Here is a 23623-nt window from a genome sequence, read left to right on the forward strand (position 1 = left end):
CGCAACGTCTCTTCTGTGGGAGAGAGGTTGCAGGGTAGAGAAAAGGGCATCTCCCACTAAGCCACGAAGTCTATTTTGTACTCTGTCAAGGCAGGATAGGCTGTTTTTAGCAGCTCCTGCCCAGATATGGCAACAGTATTCCATCCTTGGACGTACTTGGCTTTTATATAGATAGAGAATTGCATCAGTAGTGAGATATCTTCTGGAGCGGTAGAAGGTAAAAGAAGGATTATTCAGTTAAAAACATAAGAAACATATTTGAATATGAATGTTATTTGAAATTAGCTTTGCTGGCCAATAGGAATGAAGATGGTTTTAGGATATAGGAGGATTAACAAACACAATACTGAGGTATCCAAATAAACGTGCAATGTTTACAGGAAATAATGATCCAGATTCGAAGATTCCCAGAAATTCAATACGGGATAAGATAGTCTAAATATAATCCAATCTTTGGCTCTCATTCACTTCAGCAAGATCAACATAGTTCCTCTCTCCGATAAATATTTCCATAGTCTTCCACAACAGGCTGTTTCTCGTGGCATAACGGAAGATCAGTTCGGTTTTTTTTTTTTTTTTTTTTTTTTTTTACACAGTGATCACCACTTATCAAGGCCCGGAAGCCACTCAGGGATAAGGGTTATTGCAAGTACATTACGTTAGTGAGGAGATTTGATGAAGTGTTTACTTAAGGGGGCGGTTCATTAGGAATTTGTTAACATTAGACTTGAAGACATCCAAGTTGTAGTCCGGAGGGAAGCAGGCAGACGGAACAGAGTTCCACAGGCGTACAGTTCTAAGAAAGAAGCTTTGTTCATGAAATCCGCGTTTTGATTTAGGCACAGATATAGAGTGGGGGAAATTTTTCACAGTGGATTCAGCTAGACGGGTGTTTTTCATGAAAGATTGGCAAGGGGGGACCAGGGATTGGAGTTCAGACGAGCACCTGCCATGAAAATAACGATAAAACAAGGATAGGCTTGCGACGTCTTTTCTGTGGGAGAGGGGTTGCAGGGTAGAGAAAAGGGCATCCCCCACTAAACCACGAAGTCTATTTTGTACTCTGTCAAGGCATGATAGGCTGTTTTTGGCAGCTCCTGCCCAGATATGGCAGCAGTATTCCATCCTTGGCCGTACTTGGCTTTTATATAGATAGAGAATTGCATCAGTAGTGAGATATCTTCTGGAGCGGTAGAAGGATCCCACCATCTTTCCAGCGACCTTAGCAACAGACTTGATATATGTGTTCCATTTCAGATCAGGAGTAAAGGTCAAACCCAGAAGGTTACTTTAATCTCTTCAGCGAAAATTATCCAACCCAGAAGGTTACTTTAATCTCTTCAGCGAAATTATCCTTGTTTACTTTTCCGGTAAATATTTCCGCATTTCTTTGATGAATATTTCTCATTGGACTGTTGGAAGATCATTTTTATTTATCTCACGCGGGAAAATCACTTCTTTTGCATCTCAACATGGCGATATCTCATTTGGTATCTTTGTGCCATATAATAGCAATTCTTTGCACTATTGCGCAAGGCGGTCAAGTCTGCATTCAATTCGCCCATCTCTGTTCATTCCAGTCCTATGGATTGGTTTTGGCGCATGGTATATGTCAGTTTATACCATGGATTCGATCACAGCGTGATGGGAGGGAGAGGGCGTTTGCCTACCTACATCTTCACTGTAGGACATCTGTATCGAATTAATTTATCTTATATTCTTTTCACTATGTGCTTGGTTTTTGTGCTAAAACATTCCTTGAATTAGTCTCTTTCTCCTTAGTGTTGGGAAGAAAAGGAATGTAAGGAGAGAGAGAGACAGACAGAGAGAGAGACAGTGAGAGAGACAGTGAGAGAGAGACAGTGAGAGAGACAGTGAGAGAGAGAGAGAGAGAGAGAGAGAGAGAGAGAGAGAGAGAGAGAGAGAGGATAGAATAAAGTCATATCGGGTCAGGAGAGGTTGTGGTGTTGATCCTGTCTGGACTGTTTCCGGTTTGTGTTTTTAAAACCATGAGCGTTAAACATGTAGATTGTAAACTCCCAGGTTAAGACAGGCATTTCTTTGTCCTTTATAACCATAACGTACGATTCAATAGTTCATTCAACCTTAATTAAATGTCATCTTCAAAGAAAAAATTGACAGAAGAAGAATATTTTTTTAGCTTTGGCAAAGTACATTCGTGACATGTTTTAAATGTCAAATCTGACACGCAAAAAATGTGGCACAACTTATAGATTAAACAATGCATATTTTCTGTAAAAATCAGTAGAATTATTAATAACGCTTGGCAAGTCATGTAGACAAAAGGTAAAGGTTACTTTTAAACAATGTTATACAATGTAGATAATGTTATACAATGTATATAATGTTATATTTTAAACAATGTTATATAATGTATATAATGTAGATAAAAAGAGGTTTGTGTTACTTTCAATTTTCTTGCTTGTAAATTTTTAAACTTTGCGAATAATAAGAAACCCGCCAAAATTATATGTAGATTAATAGCATTAAATAATCATAATAAAGACCGTATTAAAATATAATGCAAACATGCCATGGAAACATTGCCATATAAGACAGACATGTTATGTAAATATGTAAACTATATATATATATATATATATATATATATATATATATATATATATATCTATAAAGATATTTAAAAATACATGAAAATGAATGAGTAATCAACGATAAAGCATGGGAAAGATGGTCTCCTTCTGTCAAGAAGTGACAATCACCATATATATATATATATATATATATATATATATATATATATATATATATATATAAATAAATATATATACAGTAATTTATAAAATATATAACTAACTCTAGCTCTACCTACGTATTGAGCACTTTTGAAGTAAATACTTAAAGTTTACGCATAAATATATACTTTCGTATATTAATTTTATGTGAGTAAATGAAGTAGTTATATATATATATATATATATATATATATATATGTGTGTGTGTGTGTGTGTGTGTGTGTGTGTGTGTGTGTGTGTGTGTCTATAAATATATATGATGAAAAAGAAATGAACCATATCCGGATGTTATAAAATAAATAAGTCCATTAAGAAGAAAATATCACGAATTGTAATAATACCCGAAGCGCTTTTCGTCAGACAAACATTTTTTTTTTTAGAAATACTAATACGAATAATATAATATTAATATATTATAATATTATTATATTATAATATTATTGTAATATAAAATAATATTCCATGTAAGTTTTATTTTAATTTATATCCCTTTCGTATTAGTATTTCTACAACCCCCCAATAGTTTTTTCCTTCTTTCAGACATATATCCTTGAAAAGTTGTCTAACGAAAAGCGCTTAGGGTTTTATTACAATTCGTGATTTTTTTATTTTTTTAATCGACTTATTTATTTTATAACATCCGAATATTGTTCATTTCTTTTTCATCATTTTAAAATTTTACCATTCTAATAAAGATCTCTCTCTCTCTCTCTCTCTCTCTCTCTCTCTCTATATATATATATATATATATATATATATATATATATATATATATATATATATACATACTTTTTATTTAATATATATATATATATATATATATATATATATATATATATGCAAACTTTTTATTTAAAAATAAAATCCAAGCTTCTGTAATTTCATATCAATTGGACTGTTGTTTTTCGTCGATTTGTACGATGAGTTATTTGGAAAATTATATGTGAATTTTTAAACATCATCATCATCGTCATGTACTGCATATGTGTAACTCTCAAAAAAAAAAAATTTATTTAAAAAAAAAAAAAGGAAGGAGGAAAAAGATCAGGAAGGAAAAGGGACAAAACCGGCCCAGCCACTGATCACTTACTATGTATGACTTTTGGAATACTCCTTCATGTGTATTTTACATGTATATGTGTGTACGTATGTATAGGCATATATATATATGTGTGTGTGTGTGTGTGTGTGTGTATGTGTGCCTCTACATGATTATGGTTGCATGTGTATGCACATGCATACGTATGTTGGCGTACATCTGTATGTACGCATGTGTTTATTCTCATGTGCATGTTGGGTGGAAAGGGCTCCCGTAAAGCGTGGTGAAGGCAACCCCCTAGCAGAAGCAAATCTTAGATTAAAAAAAAACATATAGCGGGAGACCAGTACCCGTATTAAGCTGGTATGCAGTTTGAGTTGTTGCTGGCTATCTTGCTCTTACTTGTTGTTGGATATCAACATTTTGAACCGAGAGGGAGATTTAGCTGTCATACAAAGCTTAACTCTGTAACATCATCTGCGTATAGATACTCCCTCAGCCATGGAAAAGTTGTGACGCGTGTAGGCCTGAAATGCTGGAAGCATGTAATAATTGATCTGCCATCATTATATGTACATATATATGTATAGGTGTATGTTCATGTACAGGTGTATGTATATGTGTGTATATCTATGTGTATATGTATGTATATGTGTACATGTATGTATATATGTATGTGTGTGTACGTATATACGTATATATATTGTTTGTATGTATGTGTATATATGCATGTTTGTGTATCTGCATATATGCATGTGTGTGTATGTGTATATATGCATATGTGTATGTATATGTATGCATGTATATGTGTATGTATGTGCATGTTTGTGTATGAGTGCGTATTTATGTATGTGTATGTATATGTAGGTAAGTGTATATATATATGTGCATATGTGTACATATGTGTATATGTATGTATATTTGTTTATGTATTTGTATGTGCGTGTATTTATATGTATGTACATGTGTACGTATGCGTGTGTGTATGTATATGTATGTATGTGTATTATGCATTGTGTATGTATATATGTGTATGTTTACAGATATGTATGTGTGTATGTATAGATATATGTATATTTGTATTTATATATATATGTATGTATGCCATTGACTTTTGTGTATGTTTATGTATGTATATGTATGTGTATTATGTATTCTGTATGTATGTATGCATAAATGTGTGTTATATGTATGTGTGTATGTGTATGTATGGGTATATATGTATGTATGCGTGCATGTATATATATGTATGTATACTAGTGACCGTCTTCAGTGTCATGTCTGTTTGAGCGTGTGAATTTTGCCGGCAGGACTAAAGTCATTTTCGGCTCATGGACTTTCAGTGCTTGAGGGAGTGGCACTCGTCTGACAAAACGTTGCAATCATCATCATATATATGTGTGAGTCTAAAACAAACTTTTTATTTTAAAAACATCATCATCATCATCATCATCATCATCATCATCATTATCATGCACTGCATAAGTGTGAGTCTAAAATATACGTTTTATTTTAAAAAAAAATCCAAGCGTCTGTAAATCATATCAATTGGACTATTGTTTTTCGTCGATTCGTACGTTGAGTTATTTAGAAAATTATGTGTGAATTTTTCAAAATCATCATCATCATTTTCATGCACCGCATAAGTGTGAATCTAAAACAAACTTTTTATTTAAAAAAAAGAAAGAAAAAAAGAAGGAGGAAAAAGATCAGAAAGGAAAAGGGACAAAAACGGTCCAGACGCTGATCACTTACGATGTATGACTTTTGGAATACTCCTTCATGTGTATTTTACATGTATATGTGTGTACGTATGTATAGACATATGTATGTATGTGCATATTTGTGTGCCTCTACGTGATTATGGTTGCATGTGTGTGCACATGCATACGTATGTTGGCGCACATCTGTATGTACGCATGTGTTTATTGCCATGTGTATGTGAGGTGAAGAGGGTTCCCGTAAGCCGTGGTGAAGGCAACCCTTTTAGGAGAAGCAAGTCTTAGATTAAAAAAAAGAACATAAAGCGGGAGACCAGTACCCGCATTAAGCTGGTCTTCAGTTTGACTTGTTGCTGGCTATCTTGCTTTTGCTTGTTGCTGGATGTCAACATTTTGAACCGAGAGAGACATTTAGCTGTCGTACAAAGCTAAAACTCTGTAACATCATCTGCGTATAGATACTCCCTCAGCCATGGAAAAATTGTGACGTGTGTAGGCCTGAAATGCTGGAAGCATGTAATAATTGATCTGTCATCATTATATGTACATGTGTATGTATAGGTGTATGTATGTTCATGTACAGGTGTATATATATGTGTGTATATCTATGTGCATATGTATGCATATGTGTATATGTATGTATATGTGTATGTGTGTATGTATATGCGTATATATATTGTTTGTATGTATGTGTATATATACATATGTGTATGTTCATATATGCATATGAGTGTATGTGCATATATGCATGTGTGTGTATGTGTATATATACATGTGTGTATTTATGTATATATATGCATGTATATGTGTATGTATGTATGTGGATGTTTGTGTATGAGTGCATATTCATGTATGTGTATACATATGTAGGTAAGTGTATGTATATATATGTGCATATGTGTAAATATGTGTGTATGTATATGTGTATATGTATTTGTATGTGTGTACTTATATGTATTTACATGTGTATGTATGCGTGTGTGTATGTATATATATGTACGTGTATTATGCATTGTGTATGTATATATGTATATATGTGTGTATGCCATTGACCGTCTTGTGTATGTTTATGTATGTATATGTATGTGTATTATGTATTGTGTATGTATGCATGTATGTGTGCTATATGTATGTGTGTATGTGTATGTATGGGTATATATGTATGTATGCGTGTATGTATATATATATATATGCATGTATACTAGTGACCGTCTTCAGTGTTATGTTTGTTTGAGCGTGTGAATTTTGCCGGCAGGACTAAAGTTATTTTCGGCTCATGGACTTTCAGTGCCTGAGGGAATGGCACTCGTCTGACAGGACGTTGCAATCATCATATTTACATAATATAAAAAAGAAACGAAATAAAAATGGTATGATGCAAGAAAGGATATGATATAAAAACGACATAAAATGATATATAAAAACAACGTGACATAAAATCATTGTATTAGAAAAATATGGCATAAAAGTCTTATAAAACATATAAATTGTTTTTTAGTATGTTAAAAGCTAAAAAGTTATAGCGCGTTGACTTAGAATGAATGCTTTATGCAAGATTGATGGTTGAATATGGTTAAATTTTTGCTCATTTTTACATTAAATACCAACCCATAAAAATCCTTAACTCTGGATCGAGAGGATACTATATTACTTAGTTTGCTATACCTTATAATAACAAAGGCCAATGCAAAATTTCTGCGAGATCAAACCAGTAGTTTCTGGGAGAAAAGTGAATAGACAGATAGGTAGGCTAATGAAAATATAACAGAAAACGACAAAAATAAAATGATAACATGTATTAAGATACTATATATATATATATACATATATATACATATATATATATACATATATATACATATATATATATGTATATATATACATATATATATATGTACAGTGATGATCATATTTATTGGCACGGTAAAATAAAAGTTAAATTTTGTCTAATAAATTCTAAAAAAGGGATTAAATTAAAGAAAATAACAAAGTATATTATGTATTTTTAACTGGCCTTTCCGATGCAGCAATCGGATTTTAGAAAAAATAAATAACAAAGGAACAACAAACATAATTGCAAAAAACCCTTGTTCAAAATTATTGGCACGGCTTTGTTTTTCTTTTAGTATCAGTATAATATCAATCAATTTCCGGTTTACGTGCTTTCTGAACTTTTTTATAGCCATATTATGCTTGTTTAACGCTAATTCAGTGAATAATTTTTTTCAGATAATTTTTAGATAGCGATTTATTTAAACTATTATAAGTGACTAAATTATAATTTTCAATCGCCATGGTTAAAACTAAGGAACACAGCGAAGACGTCAGGAAGCTTGTTGTAGCATGCCATACCAATGGGGAGGGCTATGATAAGATTTCAAAGAAGCTAAACCTTCCCAAATCCACTGTTAGAGCCATAATAAACAAGTTCAAATCGCAAGGCCACGTTATGAGTTTAGAGGGTAGAGGGAGAAAAAGGATTCTTTCCCCAAGAGATGAACGGAAAATTGTTCGACAAGTAAAACAAAACCCAAGGATCTCTGTTGGGGAGATTGTTGATGAACAGAGCACCTCTGGAGTGAATGTATCTCGACATACAGTTGGTAGAGTTTTGAAGAGAGCTGGTTTAAAAGCATGTCGTCCGAGAAAGACTCCCTTATTGAAGCCTATGCACCTGAAAGCAAGACTAGCCTTTGCAAAACGTCATATTGATAAAGATGTTGCATTCTGGAAACGTGTTCTATGGACTGACGAATCGAAAATAGAGTTATTTGGCCATAATAAAGTGTCTTATATTTACAGAAAATCTGGCAAAGCTTTCCTGCCTAAGAACACCATACCCACAGTGAAGCACGGTGGAGGCAGTTTGATGTTTTGGGGATCCTTTGCTGCCTCTGGACCAGGGCGACTTGTTAAGGTAACAGGTAGCATAAAAAAGGAAGATTATGTTAAAATATTGGATGAAAACCTGAAAGACTCTGCTAAAGAGCTCTCACTTGGTCGTCGTTGGTGGTTCATGCAAGATAATGTCCCAAAGCATTCGGCTAAACTGACTAAGAAATGGCTTGAGGACAATCATATTAATGTTTTGGAGTGGCCATCACAAAGCCCAGACCTTAATCCAATTGAAAATTTATGGAGAACATTAAAATTGAGGGTAATGCAAAGGAAGCCTAAGAATCTTATTCAATTGGAGGATTATTGTCAGGAAGAGTGGGCTAAAATTACTACTGAAGAGTGCAACAACTTGGTTGTAAACTATGAAAAGCGACTGAGGAAGGTAATCAAGGCCAAAGGCTATACAATTGATTATTAAATAAATCGTGCCAATAATTTTGAACAAGGGTTTTTTGCAATTATGTTTGTTGTTCCTTTGTTATTTATTTTTTCTAAAATCCGATTGCTGCATCGGAAAGTCCAGTTAAAAATACATAATATACTTTGTTATTTTCTTTAATTTAATCCCTTTTTTAGAATTTATTAGACAAAATTTAACTTTTATTTTACCGTGCCAATAAATATGATCATCACTGTATGTATACATATATATGTATATATACATATACGTATATATATACATATATATATATATGTATATATACATATATATATGTATATATATGTATATATATACATATATATGTATGTATATATATATGTATATATATACATATATATATACATATATATAAGATACATATATATGTATATATATGTATATATATACATATATATATGTATATATACATATATATATGTATATATATGTATATATATACATATATATGTATGTATATATATATGTATATATATACATATATACATATATATATATACATATATATATATATATATATATATATATATATATATACTTCAGAATAATGAAATGTAATATATCTACTGATATGCAAATCCAGTAATTTTCGGTCTTACAAATATTATTAGATGAATATTTTATATAATACAATCCCAGCCAAATAAAATTACTCAATATACAAGATAGAGCAAATGAATTTTCTTTAATTTTCTATGTTTATTGCTTTTAGCAAATAAGGTGCTAACCAATAAAAATATTTGCAAATATTTTTCCTCTGAGGAGATGAATAAGTATCAAAAACTCATGGGGTAAGAAAATAGATTTATTCAATTGTATTCTTTGTTTTCAAACAATAAAAAATTCTGTATTTGAAGATTCATTTTTTAAAATCATAAAATTTAAAAACATAAATTTATATATATATATATATATATATATATATATATATATATATATATATATACACAATATGAAACAACACAATGTAAAAACGGCATGATATAAAAACGTTATGAAAAACGAATTCATAAAAAATAACATGATGTAAAATTACATAATATAAAACAAGATGATATGACAAGATAAAATCCCGTTGAAAAAATCTGTCGTTTTATTTTTCCATAAGAAAAACAAAAGGAACGCATTGTCAACGTGGACATCGAGAGATAAACAAAATCCAAATGCAATTACACCCCCATTAAAGAATGAACACAAAGCGTTAATTAATGGTAAAAAAATCTAGTTTTTTTTAATTGTATTTTCAGTATTTATAAGTTTTAGCGATTTAACTATATAATGTGTACGTACACCGGCTGTAACTTTGAGAGTTATAGTCCATTACCCCAAATAGCTGGTGTTTCAACTCGTAAAATACGTATAAGTATCAGCAGAAGTCACGATCTGAACTGAGATTTGATATAACTTAATGCAACACGACGAATTCATTATTCACAACAATTTACACCTCAGTAAAACCCTGAATAATAGTAGCTTAAACAGAGCTAAGAGGACAAAGGCAGTGAAATACCAATGTCTTTTGTACAACATGCAAAGAAACTGGAATTCTAGGAAGATCGCCATCATGCCGATAATTATGGGAGCAGCTGAACTCATGAAAAAGAATTTAAAAAACTATTTGGCGAATATACCCGCTAAACTAAATGTAAGAGAAATAAAAACAATTGAATTTAAAAGGACGGTTAGAATCTTAAAAAGATCTCTCGATTGAAGTGTTTGAAATAGCTGGTGAATGTCTGGTATTCGGTGGATTGCTCCATCCCCAGCAAAAACAAAATGATAAGAAAATTAAAAAAATAGGATAACATCCCATTCCCCCATTTCCACACACGCATCGCTGCATTCACACACATGTAGCGTAATTACTTACACACACATAGACATAAACAGACGCACAGACACACACACGCACACACAGATTAAATTCACACATCTATGCACAAACATTGTGGCACACACATCTCGTAACAAACACATTGATTATATATCACAAAGACTCCAGTACAAGTCATAGGGAGAGTGACGGGACTCAGCGGTTAACGATATCGACTGAAAACCTGGGTATGCTAAGTTCAAATCCAGTTCGTTCCACAGAAATACGTTCATCTAATTTACACTTGATCTTGTGTCTAACCTCCTGAATACGAGGTAAATAAAATAAGTCACAATGCTAAGAACTGAGAAAGAGATAATTCGAATATAAATGAACGCCTGCCCATCTCAAAATTGAATGCTAGGGCCCAGAACCTGCTTTCTACTGCATCTCACTTACATTTCAATACGAATAAATGTCTTTTACTTTCAATTCAACATTCTGTTATATGAAAGAAGATGCATGTATTTTGCCGAACTATTTTATCATATGATTGTTGGATTAGCAATAAGAGAAACTTTCGATGGATTGCACCCACGCAGATGCACTTCAGATGAGGAATATTGAACTTTCCAACATTCTCTATTGGAAAGCATAATCTGATCCAGAAATATGTGAGAGGATATCGGTGAAAGGAAATGTTAAACAATAGGCGATGGGAAATATTAAACATTCCAGGGAAAAAGAATGTTTATATAAATCGTCACTAAGCGGGTAGTTAGTCAGATAGAGAACAAACTGACACATTTTCTTCACCGCCAACATCCACAGCAACCCCACGCTCCTTCAAATGTGGCAAAACACCATTTTAAATTTTAATCCAAAACTGTTTGTCGGTGTGAAATAAAAGCAAAATATTATTTTATAGATCAACTGTGTTGTGTTTTACCACAGCTACCTAGAGATTAGACCAATGAAATGACAGCGTGGCGTCATTACCAGATCAACATGTAGGTAAAGGCACAAAGGTGCCTAAAGTGTCCGGTGTTTAACCACGTGGCCATAAAAATATTTTTCGTTGCCTCATATTGTGGTTGTTGTAATTATATGTTTTTTTTATTCTCCTAAAGAGAAAAACAATTCTCCATTTTCACTATTACAATTATCATAATTGCACATTGGGATAATTTTAATCTAACAAAATATAACGGTAATGGTTTTATTTCGATCAAACGAATTTTTATTTCTATTGAAGGAAGTCGAATATTTCATTTTATTTATTTTTTAAACTGCAAAACAAACAATTTTTATATGAGAATATTTGGTACTTGTACAGTTTAATCAAGACATTAAAAATGAAAATATCGAAAAAGTTCAAATTGTACGCATTCGTTATGGAATGAAGGTCTCCGAAAAAAAAATTTCACTTAATTTCATCAAGTAGTTTTTTTTTATTTTTTACAGCGAAAAAACAATTTGTTATGATACCAAGAAAAAGGTTCAATTTTTAGGAAGAAAAGCTAGTATTAATGATGGGGAGGGAGCGTCGGAGCTTGAAATTGAGTTATCTTCCCGTGGTGTGTTAAAAAAAATCAAAGATTTCTACTTTCATAACCACGTGTTTTTTTCCGCTGTAAAAAAAAAAAAAAAATACTCGATCAAATTAAGTGATTTTTTTAGATCTTCAGTCCAAAACAAATATGTAGAATATAACCTTTTTTCCATATTTACATTTTTAATGTTTTGATTAAACTGTACAAGTGCCGAATATTTTTCAGTCCGTTCTTTTAATAATAAATAAAACTTTTCATTGGGTATTTCCAAATATTTTAAAGTTAAAAGCATTTTTCACGACAGTTTTTTGTTTTATTTTTTATTATAAATTTTTTTTTAACTAAAACGATCGATAGATTCAATACTTTAGCACCGGGCGTAATTTATTTCTTTGAAATATATTTAAAACTTAAAAGTTTTTGTTTGTTTTATAACATTTCATCTGTAAATAATTTACATGACTGAAATGGGAAATGGAATAGGAAATTTTGTATTCTCGCCCGAGACATACGAACACAAATTCATCATAAAAATTCATTAACTAATCAGTTTTAATTAAAAATTTGATATGAACTAAAAAAATAAAGAGTATATTAAATTTTAGTTAACAATTTTTCTTGTGTTTTATCTTATAAATAAATGTTGCATGCACCGTGCTTAAATAATAACGTTATTTAGAAAGCTATTCTTAACAGGAAGGAGGTGGCTTTCTAACTATTCTGCACGTTCACCTAACAGTTTAATGAAAAAAAAAGATACCATAAAAATTTAATTTAACTTGAAAATCCTATCTAAAATAAAGCACGGTGCGTACACTGCACAAGCACCATTATTATTATTATTATTATTATTATTATTATTATTATTATTATTATTATTATTATTATAATTATAACAACAACAACAACAACAACAACAACAACAACAACAACAACAACAACAACAATAATAATAAAAAAGGTACTTCACGGGGAATGTGGACTCGCGTAAACAGGTTTTAATTTAATGGTTGCTCCCTAAAAAGCGCATACACAAAAGGTGTTGTATAGGTTTATTTAGTCACGAAAACTTTTTTGAAATTACTATTTGAGGCAAAATAAGGCCAAAAACAGTATTTGAACATGAATAAAAAAATAAATGTAACAAAAAAAATATTAGTGTGGAAAATATAATAAAAATAGATTAAAACAAGATGAAAATAAAATAAAAAAAGTAGAAGATAAAAGTACGAATCAAATTTAATTAAAGAAATAAAAAAATAAAAAAAATAAAATACATGCTCGATTACAAAAAATGTGTATGAGATATATATGAAGAAAGTGAAAGAAAACCTCAGAGAGCAGCCATTAAATTTACGCAGGGTCCACGTTCCCCGTGAAGTGCCCCCCCCCCCAAACTGTAGATGATATCGACTGGCGTCACACCAACGAGTTGTGAAGGGTCAGGGAGGATTGAAAGTCTGAGGTGGGAGAGTATTAACCAGACCTCTACTGGAGGTGTGCAGTTCAAATTGATACATTGAGGAGGCATTTTGTCACCTAAACCGCAGGAAACACCAATGGCCGATGCCAACGAGAAATCAATGGCAAACTGCTATTGCGTACAATCATCTGCACAACTGGTCAAGAGGTGGAGATCATTGGAAATCTGGGGAGACTTGTTATCACTCGGTCTCCAGCGAATGCCACAGGTTACTGCTAGTGAATGATCACTGATGATGGCCTGTGAGGCAACTTCTAGTGAGTGAAATAATAATAATAATAATAATAATAATAATAATAATAATGATGTCCCCTCCCAAATTCACCACCGCCCTGATTTAATATCGTAGATGTTTACTATATTTTCTTAGTTTTTAACCAATGTTCACATTATAGTATGATTGCCTTTTAGTAGTTATATGAACTTCATTTCTGTATTCATGTATTCTGTACTGATATGAAGATGAAGACTAAAGCGGAGTATAGGATTCCTAACCAAGTAACTGATGAAAATATGCTACACATTTTGATGAAAAATGTGGGAAAATAATGAACATAGAAGAACAGAAAACCAAAACTTTAAATATACTTTCTGTATTAAAAGTAATAGTTATTTAAATATTTCAACATATGATCTTGTGAGGGAAATCCAGCTTTTCAATAAGAGGCATTCTGAATAGGAACAATAATAAAAATTGTCCTAGTTATGAAAGATTTCTCCTCCACCGACCGAGGACAGAAAAGGTGAATTGTAGCATCAGAATAGATACTACTACACTGTGATCTTGTCCTGAAGGGCAAGAATTTTTTGTATTTTATGTTTCTTTAATTGTCTGTTCCCTAAATTCATAATTCAGTTTTATCAGTATTAGATTGTATATTGCTTTAAAATGACGTAATTTTACATAGATAATATTTATATTTTATATTGAATAACGTTCAGTTTTATTATTAATTGAATTGGGTGCCTTTATTTTCTTTTTTTTAAACATGATTTAATGCTCTTTTTAAAAATGCCTTCATATAGTATCGACAGTAACAGTTCGACAAATATTACCTACACTGTCTGCAGGCATTTTTTCAGTTAACAAGCCTTCTATATCTAAGTCAGTGTGTATATATCGAAGACCAGTAACAGAAGTAGATTTAGCAGTTATATAGACTGAAAAGCACATTAGAATGATCAGCCGCAGCGAATATATTACAAGATGATATAAACTGTTTTAAAACAATTCATGCTGCTACACACACACACACACACACACACACACACACACACACACACACACACACACACACACACACACACACACACAAGCGCGCACACACACACACACAAGCGCGCACGCATATACACAGACAACCGAACTTTATATATAATGGATTTACGTTTCTAATGATATTGGTATTATAAGATGACATTAACTGCTTTGAAACAATTCATTTGCAGGTCTGGCAGTCCCGATGGTTGGTTATAATGCTTTTGCAACCGTAAAGGATATAATTGATGAAGTCATTACCGTCAGGTAAGAAGGAAAATAAGCAAAAAAATAATAAAGAAAAACAAAGATAAACTTAAGTGCAGTAAAAGAGGAAACAATAAAAGAAGCGATCGTACATGAGGCATTAAGTTTCTGCAAAAGCTGATAAGAATAGAATCAAATTCATCTAACAATGATAGTTACATGCCATTTATAAAAAAACATGGCTTGATTATTTATTGACTTGAAGCCGAGAAAAAGCTATCAGAATAATTATTTACATCGTAAAGCAATTTAAATCTTATCTCCTTAACAGGATCATCTTTCGTTTGAGAGAAACGTATATGTAATTTGTTTGGTCCCACCCTTTCTTCTCTCCAGCCTTTTCTCTCACAAAGGTGATGTTGATAGTCTAAGCCTTTTCTATAAATACTATTATGACATGTGCACTTGAGAACTACCTGATCTATTCTTTGCTTCCTTTGTTCCAGCTCGTTTTACTTGTTGACCTAGTGGTCTCCACCAATCTGCTGTCTTGATACATCATTGTAATACAGCTTTCTATTCATTTAGTTTCTTTACAACTCTCTCTCTCTGCTGACTGTTTTTCTCTTACCTCTCGTTTTCGTCTTTTCAAGACTAAGGTTAATAGTCTTATTTCTTTGTGATAATCGTCTTTCCTTCTTGTTAGCTCCTTACACCAATTGGCTTAACGCCTTGTCTGGAACGATTTCCATAAAAGAAACATATTTTTATGTTCGACAGGAAGGTTATGATTTACATACTCATCTAGTTTCACATTTTTTTAGAACGGAGTATTCTTTTTTATTACGTTATTTAGAAACGTTGCTAGTCTCTCTCTACTCTGTCGTAAATTTTATGGCAGATGCTGGACTGAGCTTCAATCTATATCTCCTTACAAAACATCCAGAACAAAAACACATCTAGCTGCAACCACTGTCAATAGTTTCTCATTCTCTCTTTACCTCTTTCTCTCTACCTAAAACAAAACGAACCTTACTCGAGTTTCTTTCGTAGAACTGCCTATTGAACACATTAATGCGAGGCTGTTTCCCAACTGACTATAACATGGTCGTTTTCAAATCCCATGTAAACAAATTCTTGTCGAACCGTTCTCTTGAATAATCAAATTCTACCCAATCACCATAATCATCACCAATCATCACAGTGTGTCTTCATTCTCAAGTAACCTTTCAGCCTTAATAAGCGGTAACACATTAATATAAAAAAGTTATTCTACTGACCAAACTCTCATTGTAGGAGTATTTTCTTGGAATATTATGATATCGACCAAGAATCAGCCTAATGTTCTTAACTCGGATATTATTATTATCATAACATTTCGGCCGATGTAATCTCTAATTTATCCACCATATGTTGGACGCTTTTTCTGAGATTTTTTTTTATTGACAATTTTTAATTTTATTCTAATTAAGCCTCTTTTTGAGGACTTGGTTTTCAAACATGAAATACCGACCTTGCATTTAACTTTACCTTTGTGAGGAGGCAAGTAAATTGCAAACATCAATTAATAAATATTCCTCCAGTTTCAGTTTCTTTGGAGTATTCTTTTAGTTTAATTAGCATAATATGGGTACAACGTGTCATTAACAAATGTAAATATTTTAGACTCACATTGAATTTGGTCCATAGTAATTAAACTCCACTTAAGCAAGATTCACTGAATTTCATTTTTTTTTTGCCTAAGAACTCTTAAATTTTAGACATTTTCTAAAATCAAAATCATGTAAGAGATTTCTATCAAAATTTGAATAATGAGTCTACGCATAATGTTTAGTATCATTGTATCTTGATTTTAATCTTAAGATGATATAAAAATGGTGCAAAACTGTTGTGTTATGGGAATTATTTTTACGCACCCTGGAACGAGTATACGTCAAGTTAATTATAAATCTTGATCACACGGAACTCTAATCTACAATTCGATGCGTATCATTAATCTAAATAAGTGGTATCATGCTTCAGATTTTTTAGATAAGGATTGAAAATTGCTAGTATTTGGACTACTGTTCTCATCTTGCACGTTATTCTTAAAACGTTTCAACTGATATAACCTCAGACCTTCTTGAGGTGCATTTCGTCGAACTCGGGAATCTGTGTGAAATTTTGAATTGAAACCGTTGTTTAATCCATGGGTTAGTTTGTTCTTGTTCCGTCAGTCACGGCTGAGTAGAAGTGTTCAAATCAACACAAGAATTAAATGCAAGAATCCACGTTGCAACGGATAAGAATGATAATTAAATTTAAGTGATAGTCATTTGTAAATTGAATTTTAATCCTCAGTACAAGCGATACTAAGGATACAATTACGAACTATTTAAGATTTCTATTCGACCATCACTTCCGGAACAAAAGTAAGCTATGACTGTCGATAAAATACAGGGTTCCGCTCGAAATTGCGTACGGATTCTCGAGTTCGATATAAAGAAGTCAGAGTTGGGAAAACAAACTTGTAGAAGATTGGAGATTACATCGGCCGAAATGTTATGATAATAATAATATCCGAGTTAAGAACAGTAGGCTGAATAATCAAAGTAATGCATATCTTATTTTGTTGTTCACAAATTTCGACCGTTTTATTCTTCGATCTTCTGGATCCTTTTGTCGGCGTTACTAAACTTGTGTGAATCAACTTAGATTATGCTGTCGACCAGATTTCTATTGTAAGGCTTATCAAATGTTTTTTTTATCTTAAATAATAAAATAAATTTCTGATGACGGGCCTTTTCCCCGAAATATTGATATACGTACATCTCAAGTGAACAACAACTGCCAGACGAATCCATTTAGATCAATTAAAAGAATTAAGTAAGCAAATAGCAAGTCAGAAAAATATCACATCCAATGTTTTTTCGAAATCAGATATTTTTTCTTCTTGTTATTTTCTACACCGATTTTCCACATTTTTTTATGCTTTAAAATTTTCCAGTTTGAGACGTTCTCTTTCTTATTCATTACTTTTTTAGTTGATCAGTACACGAATTGCTTTACATGAATATGAATATTAGAGAAAATGTTATATAGCCGGGATGTGTATAAGAATATTTGTTTCTAAATGTATGTATAATGCGTACATAACAAATCATTTCATCTAGGGTCTATATAAAGGTATCCCGTGTGTCATGGCGTCTAGTCTATACAGTGTCCCAATAAAATGTATACAAACTTTAAATGACCCAAGATTTATTAAGTAGAAGAAAAGGTTCACACTTTAAAATACTGCGAACAAATATAGAAACCAACAAATTAACAAAAGTGTTACATTTATTGGCCATTGTGGTCCATGAACAGTTGACAACGCTACCTTCAGTGATTAAATACAAAACGTTCCTAATAAGCTAAATTGGTATGTTGGCACATCCTCTTTCAATGTCTGTCTTCAGTAACTCATTATAGGTGGTTTTATTATGTGAACGTTGTGCTTGTCCCCCCCCCCAAAAAAAACGGGGGTCAAATCCCGTGAGCGTGGACAGTACTCGATACTTCCTTTTTCGCCCTACCCATCTGTTTGGCAGGAGACCATCACGATAGGCTCTTACGTCATGATGATAGTTGGGAGGTACTCCATTTTTTATTTTTAAACATCTTTTGGAAAGATGGCATAGCGAACTTAAGTAGCAAGTTGAGATAATTTAAAGGGTGTATACATTTTATTGGGGCACTCTGTACAATGTTAGTTTATATATATATATATATATATATATATATATATATATATATATATATACGCGTCTTGGTAATGTAATACAATGTGTATATATACGTGGATGGTCTAGTGTTTATGTATGCGAGTGCATATATAACAGGACCGCGGTTCTTTTATATATGCGGGCGTATATGCATTCAAATACAGTTCAGATAACATGTTGATAACGTAACAGTCACTAATTCACGAGGGCGTATACTTATACTCTAAGCAGTTCAACAAACATTACAATTCCATCAACATAAACACATAATTGTTGTTTGGTAACGGACTACTATTAGACACATTTTTGTCTTTGTTCTCTAAACCATCTCATTCACAGATGTGATATTGCTATTCCCAGTTTTTTATGTAAAGATTTTATTGACATGCTATTGATTGGTCGGTAAAAATGTCAGGATGAAGAAACCATTTCGTAGAGTTAGCCCTGTATGGACTGACTGAAATTGAACATTGAATAAGAAAAAGGTCACCATAATCATGAAAACAACCAACGTCGCCATTAAAGTATAAATCAAATTTATTCAAAGATATAAAAAAGACTTGTTCGACAGGTTGGCTTTTGCTAAACCGGAAAATGGTATTTTGAAGTTCCATCTTGTCAGGCTGTTTTTAGCAAAGGACGAGAACAGGATATGAAGTCTTCACATGAACTGATTTTCTTCTTCCCGCTAGCATGGTGCGAAAAATCAGTAGGTTTCGGGTGCGCATATCAGTGGTGATCTAATCACCTGTGTATCGATATGTCTGCTTACACTGACTGAACTACAACTCCAAATATTACAAAAGATTGCGCGTACAAAAAAAAAAATAGATCTGTCATACAACTGCTTATGTTATGTGTTGCTCAGAATTGCTTCCTTTGTTTCAGCTCGTTTGATTCATTAATCCCATAGTCTTCATTAAATCGTGTTCCTGTACCTATTTATAATGCATGTTTATCTTACAGCAGATTGATTTCAAGAACTGTAAACTTGTAGAACTCTATTACTGTTGTCCGTTTTTCACCAAACTATCGCCCTGATATTTTCAAGACTAAGATTTATAGATATCTGTTGTCTCTTTTTATTATATTTACTTCGGTACACCAAGTGGTTTCATGTATTGCCTGGAACCAATTCCATAAAAATTCTTCAACTCGCAAATTTATTGCGTTATATACTGCATAATAAAAAGGATGTTTACTAATTGGCTGAAAAAAAGGTTCAATCATCAGTCTAATCACATCAAAGAATTAACAAATGGTACTTGATACTCTTTGCTAAACACCCAGCATTTTAAGGGGAGCATAAATGACAACTAGAGTGATCCTTGGAATGGAATGGTGCCCTAACTACACCACGGTGTAGCAGCTAATGAAAAGGGAGCCTTCGGATCGCTCTCGACTATAGTCGGCTACTCAGCATTTTACGGTCTTGCCGTTTCAATTGATTCGATCTCGTAAATAAATCCCTTCGATCCCGCTGTGCAAATATCGCCAACTTACGTCTGTTTCAATTCCAGTCCGATTGTGAACTAACTCAGCACATGCCTGACGTATTCGACACGCACGCCAACAAGATATTTCCACTGCATCATCGGATGCCGAAGACCTACAAGTATAATTGTTGCTTCGCATTACGCCTTTCAGCTGTGTAAATACGTTGGATAATGGAGACAGCTCTCGTTTGTGTGTAAATAATCCTGTCCCATCATCGAAAGGAAATTGTGGCTGTAAGAGGAAACGGTATACAAATAAAGATACGTATTTGATCAGAAAAAGAAAAACTTAAAAGGCATTGGAAAACGTGTGATGTCATGTGTGATAATTGTGCACTCGGTCACCTGGAACAGTAAGGACAAATACCAGATAGTGACACGATCGCCGATGGTTAATAATTAATGTTACTTGTTTCTTCTAATTAAAATCTATCCAAGCCTTACCAAAATAAGTCTTCCTTTATTTTTTCCTGTATAGAAGAAACATCTTACGGGTCGCTTATATGCATGGAAAAATATCAATATTTCCATGGTAGGTTCTCGGCTGAGCTTCAATTTCTAATCTCATCCCTTGGAAAACAAGCTAGAACTTCTCTTATTATCAACACTGCCAAGAACTCCACCTTCTTAAGCTGTACACCTATAATCAAACAGAACTGCCAAAAAAAGTTTTTTTCCAAGAACTTCTCACAAGTCGAACACGTTACTGTTGGAATGTTTTTCTTCAGACTACAACATGTCATTTACAAGTCCAATGTTAACAAATATATGTTGAACCATACAATGAAATTTTAAAATAGAAATCGCTCGAGACAAGACATGGAGCCACTTGATGTAAGGAGCTAACAAGAACAAAGTTGATTATTGAAAGATAGGAAATGCCTATTGACTTTGTATTTTTCAATACCAAGGCCGTAGGTAGAAGGAAAATACTGAGCAAGAAGAGTTTCACAACCTTGCAGTCCTTGGAAAAAAGCTACTGAAATAGGAAGCTGTATTACAATGAGGTATTAATACGAGGAATTGATGGAGACCTCTAAACCAACGAGTCAATAAAGCTGGAACGAAATAAGCAGGAAATTAATCAGACAATTCTGAGGAACATATGCCATGATAGTATTTATAGAAAAGACTGAGACTAGCAACATCACGTCTGTGAGAAAGAGGTTGCAATGAAGAAGAAAGCGTGGGGGGGGGGCCAATCAAACTACAGACACTTTTCTGCAATTTATTAAGAACATTCAAATGGGATACAGATTCACCAACCCAATTAGTTATAGTTATCAATCCGTTCCCATCATCTGCCCTGTCGGTGGGGCATTAGAATACGCCGACTACCCCCCTGCAGAGGGTAAAAGTCCCTCAATGGGGGTCCTGGATATGACCTTAAACTACATCCAGTGGTGAGGCCCCAGTTTGTGGGCTTTGGGGAGTGTGGAGCCACCCTTTAATTACCATTGCTCCCAGGTCCACTCTGACCCGGAGTGGTAGTACCTGTTAGGGTCCCAACTATGGGTTAAATAGAAGTCGACGTGAAAACAACAAATATACTCTATTAAAAAAATTGTTCTTCCGAATCTTTGGATTCGGCATTAAATAACCCGAAAAGGGTTGATATGCCGTAAAACAAAAACAACCAACCAACCAACCAACCAACCAACCGTTCCCATCATCCAAATGAAAATGAATAACCCTTAGACTCGAGTGGCTTACGGCGTAAATAATTACAAAACAATTTGTATAACAAAAGCAACATTGTGTGGACAAGAGAAAAAAGACTAATTTCTTTTTCAACCCAAATATTCTCAGATGACGTCATAGATTGAGAGCAGGAAATATCTGATTAGATCTTAACGTATTACAGAAGGAGAGATTATTTTAACAATTACCAGATTATTTTTTTCACAAAAATTCTAAGTTACTCACCAAATATTCGAAGTTATTGAATAGTTCGAATGCTTATATGATCCCTCGTGATCTTTACTTTGTATAATTGTAGTTATGTGTTTATCAGAATGTACCTGGCAGCCACTATTGTTTAATTTCATTCTGTGTCCCACAGAGATAAAGTAGCACACACAACATATATATACTATTAAATAATATTTTTTATACCTGCAGACACTAGTGTTTCATGCTTTCGCAATCATCAGTGCAGGAAATGACGATTGCCGCTTGTTGACGGATTCGAACCCTGAAACTAGGTGATCTTTGACTCCATTAGCAAGGAACTAAACCCTTGCATTGCCGTCAACCGACGCGGAATGAAGACGACTTTTAACATTAAATAAAGCTTAACATTAATTCAGACGATCTATAACTGATCGAGTGAAAGGAAGTCGCGATCTCGCAACAAGGCCAGCTGACCGACATCTTTTTATTTCCCAAATTATGCTCAACTTATATATATATATATATATATATATATATATATATATATATATATATATATTGTAGGAATTAAGAAAGATACAAAAAGATAAGGCACCTTTGTATATATATATATATATATATATATATATATATATATATATATATATATATATATATATATTAACGTATTAATTTTAAGACAAGGTCTTCAAAACATTTTTCTTCCATTTTCTTGTTTCTCTTTTTTCTCCTTTTTCTATTTTTAATATCCAGTTTTCATTTTAATTAAATAGCTGGCGTCAGGTAAAACCAAAGCTATATTATCGCCTGACGATGTCTTTTAAGACTGAAGCAGTAGACTTATGGTATCGAGTTTTGGTAATTTTGTTTTTCCTAAATTGAATAAAATACTATATTGCTCTTTTAATTGAAGCCTCGTTGAAATTAAATGTTTTTTACTTTTGGATATTTCTACCTTGGAATATATATATATATATATATATATATATATATATATATATATATATATATATATATATATATATATATATATACTAGCAGAAGTAGCCGTCGTTGACTGGGTTAAAAAAACTTAAAAAATGTACTCTTATTCAAAGAACAATATAAATAACCTTTATGTTCTTTTAAACTGATATTTATTTTCTACATTATTGTACTATATATATATATTTTACTTTTTCATATAAGGTGGATTATCTGGCCATATTTGGTAACTCTAGGAGTGTACATCAAACGTTGTTAGCGTGCACTCTACTCCTGTTGGTGAGTGTGGGCGATATTACCCGTCAAAACTCTCCTT

General features: G+C 32.7%; 1 protein-coding gene across 1 annotated transcript in view; it reads left to right on the forward strand.

Moving 5' to 3' along the window:
* The window catches only part of LOC145259647 (L-threonine ammonia-lyase-like), a 144517-nt gene that overhangs the window by 102644 nt on the left and 18250 nt on the right, over nucleotides 1–23623 (forward strand). Inside the window, exon 9 of the mRNA XM_080117307.1 lies at nucleotides 15173–15248. Coding sequence (XP_079973433.1) covers nucleotides 15173–15248 — 76 coding nt within the window. The remainder of the gene's footprint in view (nucleotides 1–15172; nucleotides 15249–23623) is intronic.

Source organism: Euprymna scolopes, chromosome 3 (genome assembly GCF_053919585.1).
Source record: "Euprymna scolopes isolate OS-2025 chromosome 3, ASM5391958v1, whole genome shotgun sequence".
Classification (NCBI taxonomy): Eukaryota; Metazoa; Mollusca; class Cephalopoda; order Sepiida; family Sepiolidae; genus Euprymna; species Euprymna scolopes.